Source organism: Colossoma macropomum, unplaced genomic scaffold (assembly GCF_904425465.1).
Source record: "Colossoma macropomum unplaced genomic scaffold, Colossoma_macropomum, whole genome shotgun sequence".
Taxonomy (NCBI): domain Eukaryota; kingdom Metazoa; phylum Chordata; class Actinopteri; order Characiformes; family Serrasalmidae; genus Colossoma; species Colossoma macropomum.
This window is the reverse complement of record NW_023494804.1, coordinates 35,171,315-35,199,069: the sequence shown is the minus strand read 5'-3', so window position 1 is coordinate 35,199,069 and position 27,755 is coordinate 35,171,315. Positions and strand designations below refer to the sequence as shown.

The following is a 27,755-nucleotide window of genomic DNA, read 5'->3' as shown; positions in this document are numbered from 1 at the left end:
TTTTTGTCGTTTTTCAGTTTTTGACATCATTTGAAAATACCCGTGGTCCTATACATTGTTTGTAAATTTCATGATGAATGGACCAACAATATATACATATTTATATAAACCTATATATATATATATATATATATATATATATATATATATATATATATATATATTTCCAGCTGTGTGCTAGCTTTGTTGCATTTGATTTCAAATATAATATGTTTAAGTTCACCAGAAATCATATACACACACATGTCCACGTATGCCTTTTGAGGTTCCTCCCAGAGTTGTTGTGCTGTGATATGTGTGATTCATCCAATAACACTGCAAAAATAGTGACCGGAATCCATGTTCAGGATGGGGAAGTATGATTAGACTCCACACTGGATCCAATCTAGGAGGTGCCAGACTTGGATTTGACTTGTTCTGACACAGATTAGGTCCTGCATTAGAGAACATGTATTAGTTCTAATGATGATGAATAAGATTAATGCTTAATTCACCATGTCAAAGGTGTTCAGTTCCTCTGTTCTTATCTTGTACATTGGCTGAGTAACTGATTTTAAATCTAATTTATATGCTAATTTGAACAAGTCTTGCTTAAACCTCTCAAGTATGTACCTTCTTTGTAATCTGAAGGTATTCTAGAAAATTGTAACTGGTCTAAAAATGTTTGATATCCTTCCATCTCTCCATCCTTCCCTCCATCCATCTGTCCATCCCTGAACAAGCAATATATAGTGCAACCTTACAGAATGTGATACTTTGAGCATATAATACTAGCTTTCCATCATCTTGCACAACACCGGTCTGGACCAACCCTGTCATGATGATTCTGTCACACTGTCTCATGAGATCTTTCTGCCTTTCGTATTACTTGGTTACCTCCTTTGCCCCTGCTGCTGCCTCACGGTTATCCCTGGCATAAACCTGACATCTGGCGAATGTGAGGACGATGATTAACATGCCCTTAAGCACAGCTAGGCCGATGTAAGCGATAAACAATGCCTCCTCTGGTGGATCAGATAAATGTGAGGCATGAGGTTTGTGTGTCTGAGATGATCACATTTTGCAGGTCATGTAATATATGGCATAATCCAGGCAGAACTCATCATGTTAATCCAGGGCGTCCTGAGCAGAATGCGTCACCTGCCGCTCTCCAGGGGTCCACAGACTGAGCTCACAGCTGTCAGGCAGAAGTGGACACATATGTGTCAAGTATCTACTGACCTAAGATCAGCTACTTACCGTGCAGATGGATGTATATATATGAGGATGTGAAAGAAAAACCTTGATCTTAGTTCAGCGCCAAACTCTGACTGCTTTTGAGATTAATACCTGTCTAATGTTAAGTATTTAAGCCTGTAGGGGGAAGAGATGTGTATGTAATATTTGGAAGTATGTTTACAAGAAAGATCACATGATAAATGCATAAAATTGAAACATGGCCGAGTATACTGCAAATCATTTTATATACCGTCTGTATGCAAAAGTGTTTTGGATTCAGAAGGAGACTTGGCTGCTATTTTAGAGCTATTTTTAGGCACATTTTATTTATTTGATTTCCAGTAAAAATGGCCATTTAGTACAGGTTATTCATTTTGCAGCACCAGGAAAAAGGCAGAAAACATGCACTTAACAGAAAATTACACAGAAGCATCAACAACTAAATATAATAGAATTTTTTTAGTATTCAGTGTGTCCATTCTTTGCTTTTATTACATTTTTTTTAGAAGACTTGGTTTCAGTTTTTCTAAGAAATCTATTTCACCGCACCTCCAAAGTTCTGTCTTAGGAGTTGGTTGCATGTTCTGCTTCTCACAAACCAAGTGATCCCAAACACATTCACTAATGTTGAGGTTCTAGATTCTACGGTGATCAGTCCATTATTCTGGGAACCCGTCAGTGTCTTTGTTTGATTTGCACTTTTTTCCTTTTTTGGTCTTTTCTCTTCTCAATATTGGTTTCTTGACAGCTCACATCCTTTCAGACTCATAGCATTCAGTTGTCTTCTCACGGTTGAAGGATGGACAGAAACACTTGTGAATTTTTCAGATCTGAAGCAAGAGTAGAGCTTGATTTTCTCTCAAATATGAAAGCTTTAAGTACCTCTTGTCTGATGGTGACAGCTTTCGTGGTCTACCAGGTCTTGCTCAGTTGTTGGTAGTCCCATTTTTTCTTTGTATCTTTTGATTCATTTTTAGACTTAAGTTTTGGAAACTCTACATTTTTTTTGTTTCACTATCCCCTGCCTTACAAACGTTTATTTTGTATCTAATCTGCTCAGAAATATCTCCTGAAAGATTAAAAACCTGTACTTATTGGCTGTTTCGATTAAAAATTCAATAAATTAAGGGTGTGCTCTGAATTTTCTACAACACTGTAAGTCTTACCATGGCTCCTAGGTAGGTAACTTCAGCTATAGAAGCTAGCTTACCGGCTCATACCATCTAATATCAATGTTAACACCAGCTAATTTTAAGTAACTAACCCATTTCTCTATGCATCAGGTAATACATAACTAGTAAAATGTAGTTTCATTGAGGTTAGTGCTGACAGAATGGATTATTCTCTGATCAAATCCTTTCTCCTTCTTCAGCCTGATGGCTTTGAATATTTCAAACAATTTTTTTTTTTTTGCTTTTCATCTTAACTGTAGTAGTGTTCAGCCAGTAATGGGGCGGGTCTTCTCAGAACTCACTACTCTTAGCGTAACCATGGAAATGGATGTAGCCACTGATGCATATAACAGTCCAACCTTTCTTCCCCTGCTTTATAACCTGGGCAGCAATAGTAAACCTGAAATGTGTCTTTATTGAAAGATGTGGTTTCCGTATTTATCAATTTCCCCCCACAATTTCTAGCTTTGATGTTGATTGTGAAGGGGGGAAAAACAGAGAATGCCAGTGGTCGCATGTGGGTCTTTCAGATGATTTACAGCACAGTCATGCTGAAATATTTCAGCGTGTTAGTTATTCTAGAATGCTACTACAGTAGTAAGCTCTGTCTGTGTGTACGTGTCCATGTATGAATGTTTGTGTGCTGTTTGCTGATGTTGGAATGTGCCCCAGTCTTTGTTTTTATCTCTAAGCACAGGTCTTTCCTGTCTCTTCTGTGTGGATAAAGCAAAGGAAGCATGAAGGAGGGGTAGGAACACATAAAGAGAGGCTTAAAGTTCTCTCACTGTTGGTCTTCACTTCTAGCTGTATGTAGAATTCTCTGTTACCAAAAGTGTTGCGTCAAACTATTACGTTAACACAGAATGACCATCCGCTGTAGTGTTGACAGGTTTAAGGAAGCTGGACCTGTATTGGATGGCTTTAGGTTATTAAAGGGGAATTCCACCAGTTTTTCTAATTTGGTGTGCATGGTTAAATGGTTGGGATATATACAAAGTCATTCAGAGTGGTTTGATATGAAATGGTCTGTTCTGCAGAATCTTACCGAGTCAGAATTGTTCGCAGAGGTGGTGATAGGAGCCATCTGACAACCCAACCTTACAAAAAGTTATTACATGAAATGGTTATCAATGCATTGCCTGATGTCTGAGATATTGTTTTATGATTGTTTTAAGAATGTTTTCACCTAAAACATTTTTTAAATGTATTACTGGTGGCCAGTACATGCTGATAGGCACACATGTAGGTTCGCTAGTCATTTTGGATAGTAAATAAAATGGCTATATTTTTGTTAGACATTTATTAGATATTGAGACCCCAGTTCTTACCACCACCACTGTAAAGAAATCGCCGATACGTTTTATATATAATTTATGAAACTACATATAATTAATCATATGTAGTTTATATAATTTTTTTAGAATTATAAAAATGCTACATTTTCCCCATACTGCCCACTACTAACTATAACACATGTAAATTAAGAAATTATTGTTCTGTTTAATTATTTATATTTGTTTACATAGTTAATTTATGTGAAGTTACGTTAATCTACCATGTTCTTTAGTGTTCTTCTCTTTAGCGTTCCAAATTCTTGGTGATTTAATAAAACCCACAATTTTTTTTCCCTGTTTTCTTTTTTATTTCACAATTTATATACCAAAAATGTTTTGTGTTTTATGTACTGTAAGTCATATTTGCCTGACTTTTTGCTACTGTACCTTTGGAAATAATATATGTTAATCATCTGATTGGCTGCCCTCTGTTGTGCCTGGTTCAAAAAGCAGTCCAGACTGAAACACTCCTGATAACTTCTTTTAAGTGAATGGTCGGGGCTAACCTACTGCAGGCCGAATAGTTAGATATATTTAAAGGAGTTGGATCTTGTGACATCATAGAAACAGTGAATTTAAAACAATCTGTTTTTGCAGCTTAGTTTCCTTATATGGACTGTATGAACTTGTAAGTGAACAGCGTATTTGCATATGTTGTCAAATTGTTTTATTTCAAACAAGTGAGAAAATTCCATTTTCCATTATATAACGCTGTTTTTTCAGTTTTTCAGTTTCTGACATAACATGAAAATGCCTGTTGTCCTTTACCCTCTGTGTAAATTTCATGGTGAAGGGACCAAAAGAAACGGCCCAAAATTACTTGGAAAAACGTCTGGTTCCATTGACTTACATTAAAAGTAAAGTAGATTTTTCTTTCTCCTGTAAAGTTATCATTTTGGAGATGCAAGGTTTTGTTCTGACAGCAGTGATAAGTTAAATAGTAACATAATGGACTGACATCCAGTCAGGTACTAGTCATTATACAGTTTTTGCAGGTACTATACTGGGTGCTGCTGTGTACAGACTCTCTATATTTGGTCTAAATATGTTCTTTCTATGATATTTGCATTTGTGTAGTGTTGTAGAAGTACTGACTGTACCCATATTCTCAGAAAGTGTATTGTGACATATTTTATCATGATAATGATCACATATAGCCATATTGTCCAGCTCTGTGTTGATGGTAAGACCTGTTTCATAGTTGATCAGTATTAAAGTCAGCGTGAATCGGAAGTCATAATGTATTCTCATTCCGTACTATGATGTGAAAAGCTGTATCAGGTAGGGCCTCTGAGCTAGCTCAGTATTTTTGCTCAACAATGCATGTGGGTGATGGGAGGGGGATATTATCAGTTCATTTTAGTTTTCCCTGCCCACAGGTGCTTGGCGACATAATCAAAAATCATACATTTTAGAGAAGATAAACAAGAATTTGTCTTTTAAATGGTAAGGCATAATGAATCGGGTTTAATATGACCAATGGCATGAATTATCAAGGTAAAAAAAAGGTTGAATCTGGTTCCAGGTTGACTTTAAACTTGCTCCAAATTTGGCTTCATATTAGTGTGGTCTGCAGGACTGGTACAGTGCTTAATCTGATCTTGGTGCACACTCATTACTGCTTCAATTAACCTCCAGCTTCTCAATTCCTCTAAAGCTGAGCAGTGGGAGACGGTTATCAGCTCTCTGTAACGTCAAATCCATCCTTTGCTGCCATGCACACACACACACACACACACACACGTCTACATACACTCATATGTCACACCACACACATACAGTGATCCTCTTGAAGGCTCATCCTCCACCAGTAATTAAACTAATGCTGTATAAATGCATCTCGACTGAACTGTCTCAGCATGATAGTACAGTTATATTCTCTCCTCTGTTGTCTGTGATTACCATCTTTTTATGTATCTCTGAATGTGTGTGTGTGTGTGTGTGTATGTGTGTGTGTGGTGGCAGTGAGTCTCTTCTGTTTATCTCCTAATTAGCATCTTTGCTCTTTGCTTCTTTCAATGGATTTGGCTGTCACCAGTGCAGCAGTTAGTGAACTTGTCTCAGACTTTTAGGGCCGCAGGGGTGACATCATGAGGGCAGCATGATGACCACACTGTTGAGCATGTCTCTGCCATAGCCACATTTTTTTTGTTTGGAAAAGTCTATAGCACTTGGCTTGTAGTTTACAGGCTGAAAGTCTAAATATATCATTATGTGAAAATCATTCCAGCCTGACAAAGTCAAAGCACCCGCTGTGTAAAGTGATTAAGGCTTCATTTTCAGTACTGTGATGTAAATCTTCCCTCTTAAAAGTGTGGAACTGAACGATTTTTCTGACTAATATTGCGATTACAGTTTAAATGCAGTAATTTTCTATAAATTAATTTCCAGGCCTGTTTTTTTTTTGGCCAAGAAGAGCAGAATATCCACTTTTTCTAGTATGAATCTTGAACACTGAGTGTGTCAGACTACCAGTTAGTTGTAATGGTTGTGATGTCATGGTTGTTTTGTTGCCTCTGATTGGTCTAACTCATCGCACAAGCTCTGTGTTATTAGTTTTTTATTTTTTTCCATTCAAAACGTGTTTGAATGGAAAAAGAAAGACGTTTGAAAGACGTTAAGACGTGTTAATTCCCACGTAATTATGTATGCTTTTTGAATATTGTTTGGTTTCACCCACGCTAAGTGTTTGAATATTGAAACTTCAGTTTACTCCCCTTTCGCCCACAGGTTCAGAAACTGTCACTGCAATAGCCATAAGTATCCCATCCTGTCAGACGTTTCAGCACTCCTGTAGCACCCCTGACTTGTCTCCTCTTCACTTTTATACACAAATAAAGGTTCCTAAATGGGTTCCTAGACATACAGTTGTAGGACCTATAACTGTATTAGACTCATAATCAGAATCACTTTATTTCACCAGGAATTTGTCTTGGTGAGTGCACACGGGTATGGCATATAACATACTAAACAGACCAGACAAGCACACAGACTTCTAACAAGTATTAAATTTGGGGAAATTAAAATAAAATACAATAAATAGAATAATGAATAAAGAAGATCCATGAGAAAGGAGCTAAAGAGATGTGTTAATATCTGTACATGGGCAGATATGAATGTGTGTACATATGCAGCTTTGAGTAGAAATATACAATAAAATATACTAAAAAAAACTATTCTATACAGCATGTAGCAGAATGATGTGAACACTGGAGAAAAAAATAACTTCTGTACTGTAGCTGTGCAAATAAGTATTGTGTTACAGAGGAGTAATGGTATCAGAGAAAGGGAGGTTTGTTTGGTTTTGTTAAAGTTTAAAACGTGGGGTGTCCACTGTGGTTAATGAGTGCCACAGCTCTGGGGTAGAAGCTGTAAGCATGTCTGGTTGTGCTGGTTCTGATGGCCCTGAATTTTATATGATGTGGAGGTTCTTCAAACTTTAAAAAAGTTCTTTGTACACACATTTCTAAACATCTAAAATAAGAGTGTAGTGGTGGGAAAAACTTATATCAGTACAAGATAGCCCATGTATTAATGTTTTTTAGAACAATGAGTGAATCTAGCTTCTTCTGCTTCTGAATTTTGTTTTGCTTCAGTAAAAAATACCAAAGTAAGATGAGCAAAGTGTAAACTTTTCTTTTGTTTCCTTTTGGAGGTAGAATTTATTGTCAAAAATAAAACTAATAGCATTTAGCACATCACAAACTTTAACAAACCTAATAGAATCACATCACTGTGAGGTTGTATCATAGGGCCCACTGGTAATTTCCACCCATAGTGTCGTCACTCTCCAGCCTTTCTGTCTCCGCTAGAAATAAGCCTGGAGCTGATGGATGGAGCCTTTTAACCACATCCAGTCACTCTTTACTGACAACTGATCTTCATCAGCATCCAGTTAGCTATCACTCACTGTGTCACTGCTTCAGAGACATTCAGCGCAGTACACATTTATCTCCTGCCCAAGGGAACGTGCTGAAGACTTGATTGTCTAGATTAGAAACCTAGCTTTGAGTTTGCCAATCACTCTCTTGCATCAGTTATCAAGTTGGGTGTGAACCAGATTTCAAAGCAATGACTGTGTTTCAAACTCTTGGAAGTCAAAGGCCTGGAGAAGAGCATGGTGTTTTGAGGTAACTGTGGTTTTGATAGAGGTCAGGGAGGAAGTGCTGCCCTCCACCCAACACTCGGTGTGGACGTAAAGCGGTACAGCCATCAAAGAGCTCCTCTGGCCACTCTGTCACAACTGGGGAATAAACACACTAATCTGGAACCTTCCTGCAATTACAGCTGTTTACAGCTCTGTTCACCTCTCACACACATTCTCTAAGGATGTAAGAGTATTGTCTGCTGTAAACACACATGCTGTACTTACTGTGGGTGAAATAATATAGAGGAATGGTAGAGGAAGGTATTGATGCTTCCAATCCAGATGTTTCCTTTTGAGAATCGATGCTTACATAAGTGTTGATGAGCAGGGATGCACCGATATGAAAGTTGTGGACCTATGGTGATATACGTTATTATTCTTGTAGATAACTACGAGTGCTAATTCAAATACATAAACATTTATAAAATTGAGACTAAATCCACACGGACTAGCATTACAGAGAAATGTCACATTCATTTGCAGTAAAATAAATAAAATGCAAATATTTTAGCACATCAGTCCAACATCACCTAAAGGGGGGGTGTCCAAAGTCCGGCCAAATGCGGCCCACAGACAGATTTTAATTGGCCTCTGGCTTTGGTTTTACAGTGTATTTTAAGCGGCCCGCCAGCCAGTACGTTGCAGTTCTTTCTTTCACCTGATGGTGGCAGCTGACGAGACCTGCAGCTTCATTTACTGAACTATATTTAGTCAAGACTACAGACATAAAGCTCAAACTAAACACTGAGAACTGGCGATTTTGGCGAGATAGAGAACTTCTTATCTGAGCAAAATCAGTAGTTCAGTAAATATTAATCTTTTAAGGTCGTACAACAACGTGGCTGTGCTGTGTTGATTTAATATGTAAAGAACATCATCTAAGAAAACAAAAAATGTATAGATTTTTGTTTAGTTTGTATCACAAAGTACATTTTTCAACAAGTAAACACATGAATAGGAATATGAATAATACATCAGACATGTTGTATTGTTACTCTTAAGCAATTTAAATATTTATTATAAGCGCCTATCGATCCAAACTGTTCTGAATGAACAAACCAACAATAATAGAAGCCTCTTGCATCTTTCATGCAGTGATAGGAAACACAGTAGCTCACAAAAAGCTCAGTTTCTATGCGCTGATATTTTGCAAACTTAATATTTTGAATAATTTGTGAATAATAGTTCGGCCCTCAGGTACTTTGACATAGTATGATCTGGCCCTCTTTGGACACCCCTGACCTAAAGTTTCTGCTCTTCTGGAGCACAATAAGTATATCATGAAATATCGGTTTAACATTTTGGCCAAATGTAAATATTTGTGAACATACACAATATGTACCATTTCTGTGCTTTCCCTCGTCTAGTACACCTGATTCTGTGAACTCCTTGTGTGCTGGTTCAGAAACATCATTTTGCAGTAGACAAATGTTGTGCCGTGCATTTTAAAGAGTACCACTGCATGTAATGGAAACCTTGAGAGAGAGCCAATATTAGGGAACGCCATTTCGTATTCTGGGAACTTTGAGAGATAAGTGATATAAAAAGCACTGTTTGTTGTAAGGTTGACACCCATTCCTTTAACCGACCTTATCAGCTGTGCAAATGTGAGGTGGACTTGCAGTAGTGCTTATGATGCCTCCTAAAGGGTTTGATAAATGTTAGCCACAGGGCTATCAGAATAGCACAGCCTGATCTCATTTGCATTTTCTTACTCCCTGTGTAGTAAAAGAACAGCTCAGAGAGTATGAAATTCACCTCACATATACTCACCCCTTTGTATTCTGCGTGCATTAAGCACAGTTGAATAAATTTGTGTTTAGACGTTGACCTTTCAATGTTAAAGGAATATTCTGCATGTCAGCACAGTCACTATTTAACAAATCTTGGATACCCCTGGTCGGTTGACATGTTTTGTAAAAATAAGCAAACACATCCTCTGCAGCAGGGGTGTCAAACTCAACCAGTAAAAGCCATATTAAAAAATCTCATCAAATCTGGGGGCCAGAGAAAAAAAATGTTTTATTTCTTTTTTAATTAATATTGTGCTGTAACCCGAACTGGTCATTGTTTATTCAAAATATGCAAAAACTTCATCAGTAAAATACAAAATACTTGTAGCAGACCTCAAAATATTACATGAATACTTGAAATATTCAAAATTTAAATGTCCCCAGGATCTCAGTCTTTCAAACCTACCTATTCATTTAAACTAGACACCTGGCATATTTTCTTTGCTGCGAGTTCATTATGACTTGGGCTCAGTTTCTGAGCTGCTGAGCTAAGATTAAGTGTTTTTGTTGGTTAAACTGCAGCTGAAATGCATTTTGGTGAAATGACTGGTGTGGAATTGGTAGAATTGTGTAGAATTGTGGTGTAACCACTGTTCCATAGACTGTTGTTGGGGTAGTCAGAGCGCACACAATGTTGCAGTGCATACTGGGGACTGTAGTGCAGCGCATTGTGAAACCGGCTAATATTAATAGAACGTTAAAATACTTTTGGGGACTGGACAGGATTGTGTGGCAGTACTCATCTGGCCCACGGGCCTTGTGTTTGACACAGAGGCTTGTCTTGCGCTTGATTTCTGAACAGTTCTCCATTATGAATTTCCAGTTAACACTATAGGAACTTAAACATATGCACATGTTAGTTCACCATTTCTATTTCTTTGCTGAGCTTAACATATTGAAAAAAATATGATATGATTTAAATGTGCCTTAACTTTTGCACCGGCTGCATTTTATGCTTATTTTTAATATCTGAAACTTTATTATTTATTATAACTTTACTGTTTATTATTAAGCTAAATAAACAGTAATTTGTGCATTAAAATGTGTGGAAGTATGCAGTCTAAAGACAATATATGCTTATTTTCACTTAGAAAATCAACAAGTCATGTCATTTGACTAAGAGCGCCAAAACTCTTGCAGACGGCTGTATGGTTGACTACTGTGAACAATAACTTAGACACATTTCCATGTATTTAGTAGAAGAACTGTACATCCACTTAATGGAAGCCAATGGGCAGTTGAAAAACATAGTGTTCCTTTAAGTAAAGTTTTAGAAAATTAGCAGTCAGTAGTAATGCATCATTTCCTTGAGAGTAGAGCTACTGAAGTGAGATTAACAGATCACATGTTTTAGATTCCACCCCGGCAGTCCTTCCTTCATGCCACTCTCTGGTATATATAATTCAGATCTGACCCAGCTGCTGCTGTGAGTGGATTTATAACTATAGATCAGAAAGAGGAAGGACAGATAGTAACGTTTCTTCTCTCCCTGTCTGTCTCTCTCTCTCTCTCTCTTTCTCTTTCTCTCTCTCTCTCTCTGTCTCCCTCTGTCTAGTGTAGCTAAGGGCAGGCCCTCCATTATGCAGGAGATTACTTTAGTGTGAAAAGTTCTTCATTCCACATTAATTACCAGGCTCCATATCTCCCTCTGCGTCAGACGCGCTCTCACCCTCAGCTCTGGCCTTCCTCATTCATCTCCATCTTCATCTTTAAATCCCCTCTGCTGTCTCCGGGAGCCTCTGGAGCTTCTTATGGGCCCTCTCTTTCCATTCTGTCTTTTATTCTCTTTTTCTGCATCCATCTGTTTCTCATATCTTATAATCAATTGCAGTTTTTCTCTGTTGTTCTGTTGTTTAAGCAGAATTGGACATTTTCTTTGCCCACGGTTTCAGAGGTTTAGAATGTCCCTCAGTCATTTTGATCACAACAAGCCTTCTGTCATCATTTTGTTGCCTGCTTCATCATGTTGTTCATGAGGGTGATTTGAGCCCATTTCAGCATTAATTTTCTACAAGCTACAAGAATGTAGGTTAGAAAGGATGCAAGTGTTATGATAAATTAACATTTTGTGAACTTCATGTAAACAAATGAGATATGACTTTGATGCGATACAGCAAAACAAACGAAAACTCGCAAAACAGTTATTTCCAGGAGGGGTGTTATTGATAAGAAGCTGGAATGCCAAACGTCATTTTGTGGGTCATTAGATGAGCTAATGTGAAGAAATAGAGTAAATGAGATTGGTACTTAGGCTGATGGGGACTGTCATTAGAGAGCTGTGATAATGGCTGATGATTATCAGCTTTAGGGATGGCTGTCTTGCCCTTGATTTCTGAACAGTTCTCCATTATAAATTTCCAGTTAACACTATAGTTAGATGCATTTACACTTTCCTGTTTTGCTGTTTTCTGCATTAGCTGGATTATGACTCAAGTGTCTTTCATGGCAGGTGAGACATCTGTATCTGAGCCATGTGAGTCACCTTCACTGGAATAGAGCTACTTTTACCAAATGACCAGAACGCACCAGAGTCAGAGCTGTTTGCAACTTCTCCGAGTGCTTATCTATGATTGGTTTTACTGTATAAGAATAAATACATTTATTTGAACACAGGGTCTGATTGAAGAAGCTTGAAAAGTGTGTATTTGCATAAAGTGTTTTGTTGAAGTGATGATCCACAAAACATGATTTTTGATGTTGACACAATGGCACATGAAGAAATCAAAGTGCATACATACATTTTTGTTGTTTTTCAGTTTTTGACATTATTTGAAAATACGTGATACCTTTTACATTGTATGTAAATTACATGATGAATGGACCAAAAGAAACAGGACAAAATGACTTGGAAAATCTGGTTCCATTGACTTACTTTAAAAGTAAAGTGGGTTTTTTCCTTCTCCTGTAAAGTTATCATTCTGGAGATATGAGGTTTTCCTCTGACACAGAGAGAAAGAGAAAGAGAGAGAGAGAGAGAGAGAGCATGAATAATTCAGAACACTCACAAACACAGACACATACTCAACACAAAAACATATGCATACCTACTCAAAATGTGTAAAATTTAAAACTGAACCTTTTTCTAGAGTGAACCAGTGATGTGTAATTTAACAGCAAAAAAAATGAACAAGACACCTCAGTACATCATTATGCCACACAAGCAAGTAAAAGTCATTGTTGAATATTTGCTGCCCCCATTTGGTGATGGATGGGTAATGCTGCTCCTTTTTCCAGTGGTGGGCCAGTGGTCAACATCCCTAATGTTGGAGATCTACACTGTCTGAAAAAAGACAGTTTGTTCACCAAGGTACAAACCATGTTATTGTACCTTCAGAGGGATTCTGTGTTTATTAGAAAGGATGTGCATTTGAGAGCACACCTGTGAAAGCCCTCTTCAGGTGGACACAGGATTCTGTCCATGCTGTGATCCACCCATTCTTCCAGAAGCTGTTTGGCTTGATCTGTTTTAAAGCGACCATTTCTTTCATTTTTCTAACATTTTATTTTTTCCCTCATGTCCACTTACGACAGTTGTGGTTCTGCACCATAAACAGTGTATGTAAAGGGTCTCTGTTTCGATTGAGTGCCCTCTATTGTGCCTCATTCAAAACTGGATCGAAACATTCCTTATAACATCAGTGCAAATGAGCAGGGCTGAATCGCTGTAGCCTGAATAGGCAGATATATACGAATGTGCTGGTTTTCATGACAAACAGGCTGTTTTAATTCCTTATACTGTACAGACTGGTGAATAAATGGTACCTTTCAAAGCTTTAACCCTTTAAGGCTGATACAAAAAGGCGGCTGTTCTTACTCTTTTCTGTTAAGACGAGTTCTAAATATTGTTGTTGCGTTTCTTTGTTATGCAAAGAACATGCTCTACCAAAGCAAAAAATGAATGTACACACTCTGAAAAAGAAGCCTTGTGTAGATTTTAAACAGTGATAGAAAGGGTAGCAGACAAACAGCACAGAAAGATTATATGTGATGTGATATGTTAACATTGCTAAGGTTTCAAAACGTACCATTTACCCTCTAGTCCATATGTGAAAACTATGCTGCAAAAACAGCCTGTTTACATATATTCACCTGTTCACCTTACAGCAGTTCAGCCTGTCCTTTCATATTGAATTGTAAGGAGTGTTTCAGCTCTGAGTGCTTTTTAAATGAGGCATGATACAGAGCAGCCAATCAGAATAGAACTCATTTATCTCATATCAGGCACAGTAACAAAACTAGCCTATTAAAATCTAAGGGATGAAAGGTCAAATGTAAAAACGAATTATGACCATTTTTGTTGTATAAAAAATAAAATTTTAAGATATGAGCACTTTCACAGTACTTACATACTGTACATACATCAAACTCTTTTATTTGACTTTTTTATATAATGCACTGTTAGAAATAAAGGTGCTGTTCAGCTGCATTTGTCGTTTGTTATGGTACAAACAATGTAAATGTTCCCTCAAAGGTACAACAGTGGTTTTAGGGTCCAGTAGTGCACCTTAATTAAGTTTTCTCAAGTGAAAAGTCTGTATTTGTACCTTTTCATAACCTAATGTTTTAAAACAGAACAATAAAATAAAAGCCTGGAGACGAGACGGGGTGTGTGGAGTCAACACATCTTAGAACATATAATTTCAATGGATTATGGTACAGTTATGTTCCCTGACTAAAGGTACTGAGATGTACCCTTGAGGGTCCCACCCCAGTGACAAGAGGAGCACTGCCTCAGTGACAGTTTACTACCTTTATTTCTGAGAGTGTGTGGGCCCTTTAAAAATTATGTGATCATGGATTTGCTTGTATTATTGTAAATCCTAGATTAAGGATTGCTGGGAAAAGAGGAGTTTGAAGCAACTGTTGTAACCTACACTGATTATAGAAGTGCTGAGGGAGAAAGAGAAGGCTGCTGGGAGGCAAACATGTGGCTATAAGCCGTCCATAGTGGGGAGAAATGGTGGAGAGAGTGCAGGCCACATCTTGTTTAAGGATTAGAGCGCTTAGACTTAGTGATGAGGATTCTGGGTAAAGATGGCAGAGAGGGCCCTATGGTCATATTTTAGGGATGCACTCTCTCTCTCTCTCTCTCTCTCTCTCTCTCTCTCTCTCTCTCTCTTTCTCTTTCTTTCTCTCTCTCTCTCTCTCTTTCTCTTTCTCTCTCTCTCTCTCTCTCTCTCTCTCTCTCTCTGTATGTCTGTCTGTCTGTCTGTCGGTCTCTCCCTCTCTCTATCTATTTATCTGTTTTTTTGCCTTTCTTACAATTAGTGTTTTTAGAACCACCACTGTTAAAAACATATATATTAATAGTCAAATAATCTACTGAAAATGTTGACAGTTAATTGAGTAATAATCATAAAATCATAAAAAAAGAACATATATGAATTTTTTAGACTTAATTTTAGACCTTTAACTAACTCAAGCACTATTCAGATTGGATTAGTTTTCCATGGGGAGATTATGCCTGTTTACCCCAGGACGTCTGTAATGTTTATGACCGTTTTGAACGGGATAATAAATCTCAGGGTAAATGACAGAGATGGGAGTGGTTACTTGCTTTTGCACCACCTTTACTTCAGAAAAGAGTAGAAATCATCAAAACATTTAATTTAGCCATTATTCTTGCTGTGTTAAGTGAATGCCGTGTTATTGGCACTGCTATTAGCTTGGGAATTCACAACAAACAGTCAGCTTCACTGCATAAAATCAGACTTTTTTTGTGTAATTCTTACATGTTCTGAGTTGTGCACATGAAAAAAGGACTGTAACATTATATATTTTCTAGATTTGAGCCACAGAAAACAAAGTAAGCGCTTCTTTAAGTGACTCCATAGTGAGGAAAAACTGGTCAGTTTGCACAGGATCAGTATAGCCTAAGGTTATTCCTACTGCTCGTTCTATAGAAAGTAAAAGGCACCATAATTTTTACTGAAGCAGGAGCTCACAATCTGTAAAAATGACTGATGCGGCGCATTCAGACAGCACTACGACACTGAGAAATGCTGGTAACATTTGCATTACCCTGCCTTCTCATGCTAAACTAAGCCCATCTGCATAGGACTTCAGACATTAGATTAATCATTTTAATTTGATTGACCTTAATTATGTTTTATTTTATTAAAACAATTTAAATAAAATCTCTGAAACTTTACCAAATGTGTCAGTAGTGACCGTTTCGGTAGTGACAATTTTATCTAATTTTGAAACAAAAACATAAGTGCATGACTAGCTAACACAGCTTTGAACAGTTGTACACACATAAAATTTGAAGTTGAAAGATTTAGAATTATCATAGCGTTAAAGTTTAATATATATATATATATATATATATATATATATATATATATATATATATATATATATTAAATATATATATATATATATTTAAAGAATGCTGTCCAATACTTTGATGTCTCTACCGAAACACAAAGAGTTTCATTCCATAGGCAGAGCCTTGTTTTAGCCACACCCCTGCATTTTAGAGCAGGAAGTGAGACTGCATCCCTGTCCCTCGTGGCCACATGGTGAGCGGTTAGATCCCATTGTTTTGAAGTAAAGGGTGTCCCAAAATCTGAAAATCTGGGTGTAAGCTTAAGAATTGTCACTACTGTGATGTCTGCTTGAGTTGAAGAAAAATTCTTTATTCCCCCCACCATGCTGTTCACTAAGCCTGAAAGATGCCTGTAGTTTACGTCACCAGGTTTCTTTTAATTTTCTCCAGCTGAATGCGCTTAAAGCTTTTGAAAGAATAGAGGATTTGTAGTGGGATTCTATCTCGCAGTCTGTCAGTGTCCGTTTGCTGGGAGCGAGTGTTTTTCTGCAAGGTCTTGCTGAGGACTGGGAGACAAGCTGGAGGCTATGGATGAGAAAGAGGAGGGCTGGATACAGCTTGTCTATCTCCACCTGGGAGAATGTGAGTTCTTCAGGAGTTTTAGAGGAAGGATGCTAGTCTTTACTATCCATAGAATCATCAGTTTTGTAGACTACGGCATAGAATCATCAATTATAGACTATGGCAGGCAACTCATCATAGATTTATATTTTATAAGGTCCATCTATAAACCCATACCAGGATTTGGGCTGTTTCCAAAATCATCTGAGTAGGCTCTTGATCTTTTTTTCAGTTGATTGGCACAAATATTTATTTTGCAACTTTTCGCAACACATAATTGCACTTTGAGGCCAACTAAGAAATCTGTGATGTTAAACATGTAAAAATGTGCACATTTACAGAACTTGATTTAATATACAGCTGTATGTATGCCAGATAAATATTATATTTAAGACCTATCTAGAGATTTTCAAAGATGTTTAATCAGGGGACTGTAAGGGCCATTTCAAATGCTTGTGTTTCACGTAGTTGTTCATAGAGATTATATATATATATATATATATATATATATATATATATATATATATATATATATTTGCTGATATTTAATGAAAACCCACGCATTGTTTCCTGTGCCACTAGCTGTCACACTACCCCACACTAGACCCACCCCATGCTTAACCGTTGGCACGGTGTTCTTTTCATCAAATGCTGATTTTTTTTGTCTCCAACCACACTTTTTGTGGTTGTGGCCGAAGAGTTGCAGTTCATTAGTTCACAGCACTCCAAATGCCTCTGGCTTAGCTAGCTGTTGTTTTGCATAGGAGTAGGCAATATGACAGTATTTTAGCATATTAATGATAGATTTTGTTATCATGATAGATGATATGCTTTGTGATGACATATTGTGAATATTATCAGTGCTCAAAGAACACTGAATAGCATGTTGATTAAAAAGAGCAAAATTAGTCCTGTTTAATTGATTTTATTGCAGGACAGAATGAAGCTGAATAAAAATCGTTTGTGATGACAGTTTTTAAATGTGGTCCTGCTAGTGCCTGCTAGAGTCTGTGTGTCAGAATATTGTGATATGTATCATATTTCACAAAATGTCTTTCAGTATCCTGATCTGCTTTATGTACTTCAGACTTTGAGTTTTGGTGTAAATGTTTTTGCATACATGCTTGAAATTTGTTTATCAAACAAATACAAATAGCAAAGTATGTATCTGTGTATTACTTTATTTCCAAAGCTCAAATTTTAAGTGTTAAATATTCACGCTGTCCAAAGAAAACAAATTATCTCCAAAATAGTAACTTTACAGTAGAAGACAAAAAAAACTCTTATCTTTCAATGTAAGTTAATGTAAAAAGATTTTATTCCAAGTGATTTCATAGCATTTCTATTGGTTCATTCATCATGAAATTTTCACAGACCGCTGGTGTGTTGAAATGATGTACAAAAATAAAAATCGACAAAAATGGAGATACATGGGGTTTCTTTGAACAGCGACAATATATTTTTTGAAATGCCTCTCAGCAGGTAGCTTTTATTTTGAAGTTTAGTGAGTTGGCAATACTTAATTTGTGGAATATCTGTCCTAATTAATGGGTTCGAATGAGGTGTGTGTTATGAGGTAGGATAAGTCTGAACAGCCCTGTTTAGTAGAAGACAAATGTTTTATATGTATAGTCAGTAAGTTTTGGAGTTTTATTGATACCAGTGTATCCCATTAGTGTCCTTTTATTGTGATTAATTCTTCCCATTGTTTCTCAGGTTCTCTTTAAGGCTGTGTTTTGTGAGAGTCATTACTGATATTTACTACTACAAACGGATCTGAATTCTCCTGTATTGGATGATAAAGCTCAAAATCTCTTTTGCGTATGTTTGTTCTTGGTCATTTCTGCTTTGACTCTGGAACTGCCTCTCTCCACCACAGCTGTTACATAAACCTTTTTTTTCCTACTGTTATTTCATCTGTTTGTCTCTGCGGCCCAGTATTTTGTTAGGGAATGCTGACAGCTTATACTAAACTCTCTGCCATCGTCTCTCTCTCTTTCTGTAGGTGTACTGGCCCAGCTACAGCTGCCCCAGTCAAATGTGGAGGTGATTCAGGGGCAGGTGGCGGTCCTCCAAGCCTACTACACAGGGGGTGACATCACCCGTGCCACTGTTATCTGGAACATGTTAGACAAGTCCATTATGGTGGGTGCTTTATGGCTTGTTTCTGAGTGCTTTATGACTGTTATATATGTCAATTGACGAGTCCTTTGCAATGAAGTTGGCGGCCAAAAGGAGAACCTCCAGAATTCAGTGCTCTGGCATGTTCATCAGACACTAGCCAAACCCAGCCGCTTTTTGGTTATCCAATTAAATAAAAAATTTCAAACAGAAAAATTTTTTGATACCATTATGAAATCACTACACCCTTCATTAGCACTGCTTAGATATTTTCTGTACATTTTCATCCCTGATCCAATTCGTCTAATATCTATCATCACCTGTTATGTTCCAGAATTCATAGATAGATGGAAACAGAGTCCACTTATGTCAGTGTATTTACAAAAAACTGTGCGCTGTACTTTTATAAGTGCACTTTACAAGTTCTTTGACACTGTAATTATTTTCCACACATGACGTTTGGCAGTAGTTTATGGTCAACTGATAGAAAAAATTGCATTGCCTTGTTATTTGTTACTATAAGTCTTTAATGGATTATGACAAATATCATTGCCTGTACTGTATAGATTTTTCCCAGGTCATTCATTGCTCCTCTTGGTCTCTCTCTCTCTCTCTCTCTCTCTCTCTCTCTCTCTCTCTATAGGTGATTTCCTTTGTAAGTGGTGTTGTAGATCAAAATGCTCAGTTTAAAGACAGAGTGGGTTTTGTCAATTCAATGCCCAGCAACAACCTGTCGATCTACATGAATAACACTGTGGAGTCAGATTCGGGTAAATATACGTGCCAGGTTGTCTTGCCAGGTGCCTCTGGATCTCCCATGGAGCTGACACTTAATGTGAAGAGTAAGTACACAATGGGAAAAGAAAAAGACCCACCATACACACACACACACACACACACACACATTAACACCTTCTAACCACCTAACATTGATTTTACTGTTAGAGGATGAGAGGAGAGCTGATCCTGAATTCATGTAGAGCTCTCGGACTGTACAGTATAGGCAGTTAGTGAGTGCACTAATGTCTCTGAACACTGCAAGAAATTATATCTTGGCAAGTGAAGTTATCTTAAATCTTGTTAATATATCTAATATTTCTGATTTTTAGATTGACATAAAAAATGATCAGGTTATGTGGACTTGTTAAAGTCATTTTATTAGTGATATTGCTTTGATAATTTTGCTTATTTCGAGTATTATGTCTGCTTAAAAAAGCAAATAGAATGCTTGCCAGAAAATTAAGGCATAAAATGTTTAAAACGAGTAACAAACATCTAAAAATAAGTTGAATAATCATATAGTATTCTTAAAATTTTTATTCCAAATAAACAGACACAAACCGAGCAAACGTTTCAGCTTCTTGCTATCATCAGTGCTCATGAAGCAACTCTCTCAACCTCCTTCTTTTTGACCACTTTAACAACTTGCCTTCACCTGTGTAGGTTCTGCTAAGCCCTTCTTAAAATAACCGTACACCAGCAAGAGGGTACGCTTAGATGCATAAACAAAAATCAAGTACATCAAAAACATCAGAAACTATTTCAAAATAATACATTAATCAAGGACAGTCTTCATTATAGAAAACAATTGAGATTACGATCCTCATTCATACCTTTAGATAACAAAGACATGTGCTTTGTCCCTCATCTTTGCATCAAAACCCTTTGATAACCAGGAAACATAAATCTGCAAGAGAATGTTTAGCCAATTCAAAATGACAGAAAACTAGACGTGTCATCCTGTCTGTGAATCACACTCATTTGTTCAATTATTCTGGTCTACAGAGCTCGTCTAATTTTACCAACATATAATAGAGGACAAGGACACATGAAGACATAGGCAATGTGTGGATCTACAAGTTATGAATTGTCTAATTTATGTTTTCAAAGTCTGAGGGTGTGTAAAAGATTTATATTTTACAAACTGGGAACAAAAGTTACAGTTATGACAAGGGAAATTGCCTTGAACATTGGAGAGAGAGGCAGAGGCAGTGGGAACATATGTATCTGCATTTTATCTCAATTTAACTCTTGCATTTTTTCCTCCAGAAAAGACACAGAGTGGAGGATTTATAAAAAGAAATCTGATAGATCATCACTTTGTAAAATGTGCAAAGGATTGTTAATATAATCCTGACTAGAAACACTAAACACAGATTTAAAAATACAAGAAAATTTCTTTTTGTTTTTCAGAACCACTTTTTGGAGACCTAAATGGTATAAACCATGTTCCTTATTTAAAGCAGAATCAAGCCGAAACTGTGGATAGCCACGACCACCAAAGTCCTTATGTAAAGTCTGGGCCTCAAAATCAGCTGTATCCGAGCACATATAAGAGTCTTGTAAACTGACTATAGGGCAGGCCATGTTTTCAAAGAAAGCAGTTATTCGTAAACTGTCTACAAACTGCGATTTGAGCAAAGCTGGAATGCCAAAGCAGGGCAAGAATAAAAGAATTCTAAAGGTGGATTTGAGAGTGATACTATGCTTATGTCATGTAAAGAACCCTATATTTTTTGGTTTAGAGTTGGCACTCATCCTTTGTCTTTCTCTCTTGCAGTCCCTCCTGCCCTGCCTGTGTGTGCACTGCAGGGGAAGCCAGTACTCAAAGCCAATGTCACACTCTCCTGCCACTCCAGCACTGGAAAACCTACACCCAAATACAAGTGGTCCAAAACCAGCCCGTCCTCAGAGGTCTTCTTCTCCCCAATGCTCAGTATGTCATTCATACACATCAGCCCTGTTTATAATGATCAATGACAGTAGACTAGACTGTCTTCTGTAATGTGTGCTTAATTGTTACTTCTGTAATGTATACTTGCTGATGCATGCCGTGTGTCTCTGTGTTTTCTTTCAGACGAGACTGCTGGCACTCTGAAGCTCAATAACCTCAGCAGCAACATGTCAGGGAAGTACGAATGCACATCCTCCAACTCCGCAGGAGAGGAAAAGTGCTACATCAACCTGGAGGTCATCACCTGTATGTTTTACTCCGTCTTTAAGCCTTTCCTCAGTGACAGATTGCAGTAATCACTTGATAATCGTTGATGAAGCTAAATGCATAATCGTGTTGTACTACTAGAGAGCTTTCAGGAGTAACTGTTGTAATTTGCTTGAATTATAACTGTCCTACTCTTCTTGCCTAGCAACGGATGCCGGGGTGATAGCTGGTGCCACAGTGGGTGCAGTGGTGGGCTTTGTCCTGATCGTCCTCTTCATCATTTTCTTATGGACAAGAAAGAGGGACACAGAGGAAGATCTGGCCAATGACATCAAGTAAGACTTTAACTGCTATGTTATGTGGGGATATGTGTATAATATATGGATACTTTATGTGAATTAAGTACCATCCAAAATTATTATGTGGTTTCTTTCATTTTATAGTCTATACAGAGTATCTTTACTACATGAGAACGATAGTTAAAATATTTTATTTACACTGACAATTAGTTTTGGGTAAATGTGCATTCTAAGTCCAGCCATACCTTAATCCATGTGAAATATTCACATTTTATTACCACCTTCTGACCTGGGGGTTTTATTGCATTTTTATGTGCATGAGGCTGGTAAGTGATTTACACATTGATGGGTTAGGTGATATTGGTGATTGTGTGAGATTAACCAGAGCTTGCTAGCTGACTAGCATGCTCACTTACACACACATCTTCTAAGCCGCTTATCCTTCTGGGTCGTGAGGATACTCACTTATTTATTAAATAGAAATAAATGTGCAGAAGGCTCCTGAGTAACAGAACAGATCTGGCGGTTGGTGCTTTCCTCCGAGCACATTCAGCTGTCCAATGACGTTGTGTGAGCGGCAGTTCGAAAAGAAGCGGTAGCTGGTTTCACAGGTCTCGGAGGAAGCCTGTGCCAGCCTTCACCCTCCTAGCGTTGATAGTATTGTGTGCTGGGGGAGTCCTAACTAGCGGGTGGAATTGGCAACGACTAAATCGGGGAGATAATTGGGTTAAAATCCAACAGTTTGTGCAGCTAAGACGCTTATATTATTATTATTATTATTATTATTATTCACTTTAACCTGTGTTCTCAAAATTAAGAAATCTCTTTGGCACTTTTTGATTCACTCTCAGACTGAAATCTACCACTGAGCTTAGTCCTTATACTTGTATTTACATCTGGTATGTGTTTGTATGACAGCTAGTTCTGAACATGTTAAGATTTTTAAAATCTAGATCATGTCATGTATCTGATTTGCTGTATTGTCTTTGCTCATCGTTGCCTTGTATTATATAATCCTTATATTACTTCCTGTGGTCACTTTTTATGGCTGTCATATTTTTTACAAATGACACATTTACAAATATATCACCATGTATATTGGACGTTTGAATAGCTACACACAGAAATTCTGATTCTTATAACAAAATAAAATGGTGAAAACCGGTCGAGTAATAAGGAAGTTACAGCCGATTTAATACTGAAAACTCATCATATCTCAATTTGTTCACAAATGGATCTTGACCATTCCAATACGGTGGACCTGCTGACGTATAGCCTCAGACTGAGAACAACAGGCAATGTGGCATCCATGTATTTAAAGTTCCCTCCACAATCATTGGCACGTCTGGAGTTTATTGGGACTTTGGTCTAGAACTGTGCTCTATGGTCAGATGAAATGATAATTAAACGCTGTAAAGTACCTGTTGCCCTGTTGGTAACCTGTTGTTAAGTATAGTGGAGGGTCTGTGATGTTGTGGGGCTGTTTTTCCTCCAGAGGCCCTGCCAACCTCATTAGGGAACATGGCATCATGAACTCCATGAAATACCAAAATGTGCCCATAACTGTGGCACACAGAGTTTTGTTGACGAGGGATTTTTTATCCCAGAATAAATTTACTTCAATTAAACATTGGAAGGGTACGCACCGTTCAGACGTTTAGGCTCACTTGTCATATTAGTTGTTATTTTCTTCAGTAGTAACTTATGCAGTGGAGAGTGAAATGCTATAAACTTTTTAAGGATTTCTGCCTGAGACTCGATCACCATTTTTGAAATACAAAACATTTTAGACTGAAATTTTATTATTTATCATATAAATGTATATGTCAACTTCATTCTCCATGAGTACAGTGCTGTCATCATTTCCAAAACATTTTATATATCATCGCTGTCAGAACAAAACCTTGTATCTTTTTTACATGATCAGTTGCCCTTTACATTGCGTCAAATGTTCATGAGCAATGAAATAAGTTAAAAAAATCTCACAGAAAACTTAAAATAGTCCAAAATAACTTAGAACAAGATATTGTTTCCTTAACCTCCATTCAGTGTTAAGAATGTTTTTTCCTTTGAACAGATATAGATTGTCTCCCATAATCAAATTTGTATTTTTAATATGGAATCATTTTCTTAAAACCTTTTGTTTCTCTGTGAGGTTCATGTTCCTTGAGAAAGATGCTGTTACAAGAAATAAGGACTTGTTAATGCCCACATCCAGTCTATTACCAGATATGGTGCGGCCGATGGTACAGGTAGAGCTGAAAGATTAATCGTTTTTATATCGAAATAGCAATTTAAGATCGCAAGAGCTGCAGTTTTTCTTTTCAAATAATAGCCTACACTTTTTAAAAAAAGATGGTTCTTCAAGGTTCTTAAACCTTGAAGCTTCTTAAGAGAATGGTTCTTTATAGGACCATGAACACTCCAAGAACCATTGCATTATTAAATGGTTCTCTGCATGGTGAAATGGGTCTCCAGATTAATGGAGAATGTGTTGTATATGGTTCTATATAGAACCAAAAAGGGCTCTGCCATTGTTACGATGTCAAGCTTGTTACAATAGAAGAATCTTTCTGGTGCTATATAGAACCATATACAACGATTTCTCCACGCAAAGAACACTTTAAGCATGCAAATGGGTGTTTGAGTGTTCATGGTTCTATATAGAACCATTGTCTTTACTAAAGAACCCTTGAAGAACCATCTTTTTTAAGTGTGCGCCTTATCAAAAATGTTATCTTGAGTTTTAAGAGGGGACACAGAGCTTGTGAACTGCCTGTGACCAGTCAGAGGCAACCAAACCTCCATGTGCTGTGGCATCACAACCATGATTACTGGACATTATCGTTTAACTGGCCAAAAAAAAATCAGGCCTGAACCTCAATTTGTAAAACATAATCGCAATTTAAATTGCAGCCGCAATACTAGTCGGAAAAATAGCAATTAAATATTTTCCCCAAATCGTTCAGCCTTAGAACCTGGGCATTTCTTTGATCGTATGACTGGGTGAAAGCTGACACAAAGGCACAGTGTTAGAAATATATTCTTGAGATTTGATGATGCAAGGTAATCTATATCCCTTCACCTTCTCCTGTTACCTTTTTGGACATATGAGGTCTTGTTCCAATTCTGGGACATTAGAAAATTCATCTCTACTACTGCAATAGCTTTTTGTCTCATAGATCCTCTGTGTGGGTGAGGTGTTGTAGGGACGGTGAATGCCATACTGAATTGTCTGACCCTTCTGTGTGTAACAGGGAGGACGCTCAGGCTCCCAAGCGCGTCTCGTGGGCGAAGAGCGGCACAGGATCAGACATCATCTCCAAGAATGGCACTCTGTCGTCCGTCCATTCCAGCCCTCACCCCCGAGACACCCACAACCACTACCAGCACAACTATCCCCACCCCCACCCCACCTCCGACACGGCATCCATCATCACCAGCAGCACAGCGGGTTACCGTCCCCGTCCCGTCGCCAACTTGGCCACCCCAGAGCACACTCTGCCTGGCTACAACACTGATCCCACCCTGCCCCGGCAGCCCCCTGCTCCCCCTAGCTCCAACGGAGGCTCCCTGCCCCGGACTGAAGCGACCCAGCCACAGATGCCACACCCACAAGCCCTCCCCACTGGAGTCAGCATCGCCAACATCTCCCGGATGGGGGGTGTGCCCATCATGGTGCCAGCACAGAACCAAGCTGGCTCTCTGGTGTGAAGCCAGTCTGTTTTAACAGCTTAGAGATATTACAGCGCCCCCTGCTGGACCTCACAGTGGAAAGATTACACTGACCCAGTTCAGTTTGACCCGACAGGTGCCCAGTCAAAGAATGTGCAGTATGATGTAACTCTCTTTACTGCAGTGATGTTTTTTTTATGTTTTTTATATACTAAATATTAAGAGTTTATGTAATAAAAAAACACAAAAACATTGGTTCAGTACCCCTATTTCTGTTATTTAATATATTATCTTTTTTTTTTTTAAATACTTTAACAGAGTATTCCAAAAAAAGTGTTGCAGAGAAGTCTGACCTGTACAGTTACTGAAGCACATGTTATAATGGACAAGCAACTGTTCAGCTTTAGTTAGTTAGAATGACTTTGTTGTTGTTATTGCAAACACTGTGCTTTATTGATTTGTTCTTTTAAAGATGTTAAAACACATTGTTAAAACGGAACTCAAGGCCTAGTGCACATTATTTAATTTTTCATTGTATGTTTTATATTAAGTTCACCTGTCATTTGTATATAAGCAGCAGCAAAACAGGAGAATTGTTTGTCTTTTTTTCACACCCTCGACATATATTTGCCTTTAAATGTTCTTTGGCCAAAAATATATAGGAAATAAATACATAGTAGCTTTTAGAAATGTAGCTGTTGTAGCTCTTTTTCAACACAGAATGTAGAAATTGGCATATACGAGTAGTAAAGTAGATATTTTGGTCCTTATTTTCTTGTTTCTAAACAAAAAAGATAGCAGTAATGATGTAAACTAAATAGATATCTACCTGAACCTGTAAATAAGATATCTATTCTTATTTCATCTCAATGGTTCCCTACACACACACACACACACACACATATACTGTTTTTATGATTTAACTTAATGTTACTTTCGGAGTAGTGAACTGGATATCAAACCAAAGATATGCTGTGTTAGTCACTGGTGTATGAATAGCTCTTAATGATCCAGGTTTGACAAGCAGGAATGGTATACTATAACTTGTGGCCGTTTGTCATTATTATGTTTGGACCTACAGGATTTCCTAAAAGATAGAAATGAATGTGGAATAGTGTGTTCTTAAGTAACAGCAAAGTAAGATCAGTAAATATGCTTGCCCGCAAGGGGCGAAGTATGTCCTTTTTCATTTTTCAATGTAACTAATATTTCGGGAGAACTACAATAGAAGTCCTTTGTTACCCTCAACAGTTCTGTTAGTGATTCAGCAACCCATACAATCTGTCCTCACTGGAATTTGGCTGGATAGTCAGGCATTTGTGTCAGGATACATTGATTCTATTAACCGTTTCTTCACAAACCCTCTTCACCAAATGCTGTATTAGTGGTTATGTCTTTTGCTTTTTAATGCATTGAACTGTTTTTGAACTGCAGAATATTTAATTGCATTAATGGTAACACCAACCGAGCCCCTTCAACGAAAAACTATAATCAATCCATCCTTTTTGGATTATCATTTATTTTGTTTTCTATTTTATTTTGTACAGCTTTTTCAAATTAAAAAGCCAAACTACGGCTTATTTACATTTTAATAACCCCTTTATTTTAAATACAGGGCATCAAACAATGTCTTGCCATGCTTACATGATTATTACCAAAAATGTCACATATACTGTTGTTCATTGCAAGATTCAATTATTACACTGAATGTTGCTATATTTTTGTCAGCTTGTGAGCTGAAGTGCTGAACTGCGTGTTTTGTGAGTGAATGTTGGACAGGCACTTGTATGAGCACATTCATTTACTGTATATGGCCAACCATACTGTGTTTCATGTACATAACCCAAACAGAGTGTATTAGCTTTTATTAAGGTTCATTGTGTTCTGGAGGATCTCAGACTATTATGTATATGGGACATTCTCTGTATATGGAAACAGGAAAAAACTTTGTATTGATATTTTTAATTAAATGAGAACTGGTGAGAAATATATTGGTACATTTTTGTTCTAATCTAATGACAGATCTAATGACAGATCTCATCGGTTTTGATAGAATTTATGATTTAATTTTGTTTTCATGTTGTTTATTCAGTGATGTTCTCTCACTATAATCCCCAGCATGCATTATGTAAATAACATCATGCAGCAGCCATTGGGAAACCC

The 27,755-nt window shown here is 37.4% G+C and overlaps 1 protein-coding gene across 1 annotated transcript in view; it reads left to right on the top strand.

Moving 5' to 3' along the window:
- Positions 1-27,579, top strand: part of esama (endothelial cell adhesion molecule a) — a 69,906-nt gene extending 42,327 nt beyond the window's left edge. The window contains exons 2-7 of the mRNA XM_036594366.1: positions 18,562-18,701; positions 19,321-19,519; positions 21,238-21,393; positions 21,535-21,657; positions 21,824-21,953; positions 25,175-27,579. Coding sequence (XP_036450259.1) covers positions 18,562-18,701; positions 19,321-19,519; positions 21,238-21,393; positions 21,535-21,657; positions 21,824-21,953; positions 25,175-25,631 — 1,205 coding nt within the window. The 3' untranslated portion in view covers positions 25,632-27,579. The remainder of the gene's footprint in view (positions 1-18,561; positions 18,702-19,320; positions 19,520-21,237; positions 21,394-21,534; positions 21,658-21,823; positions 21,954-25,174) is intronic.
- The last annotated feature ends 176 nt before the right edge of the window (positions 27,580-27,755 follow it).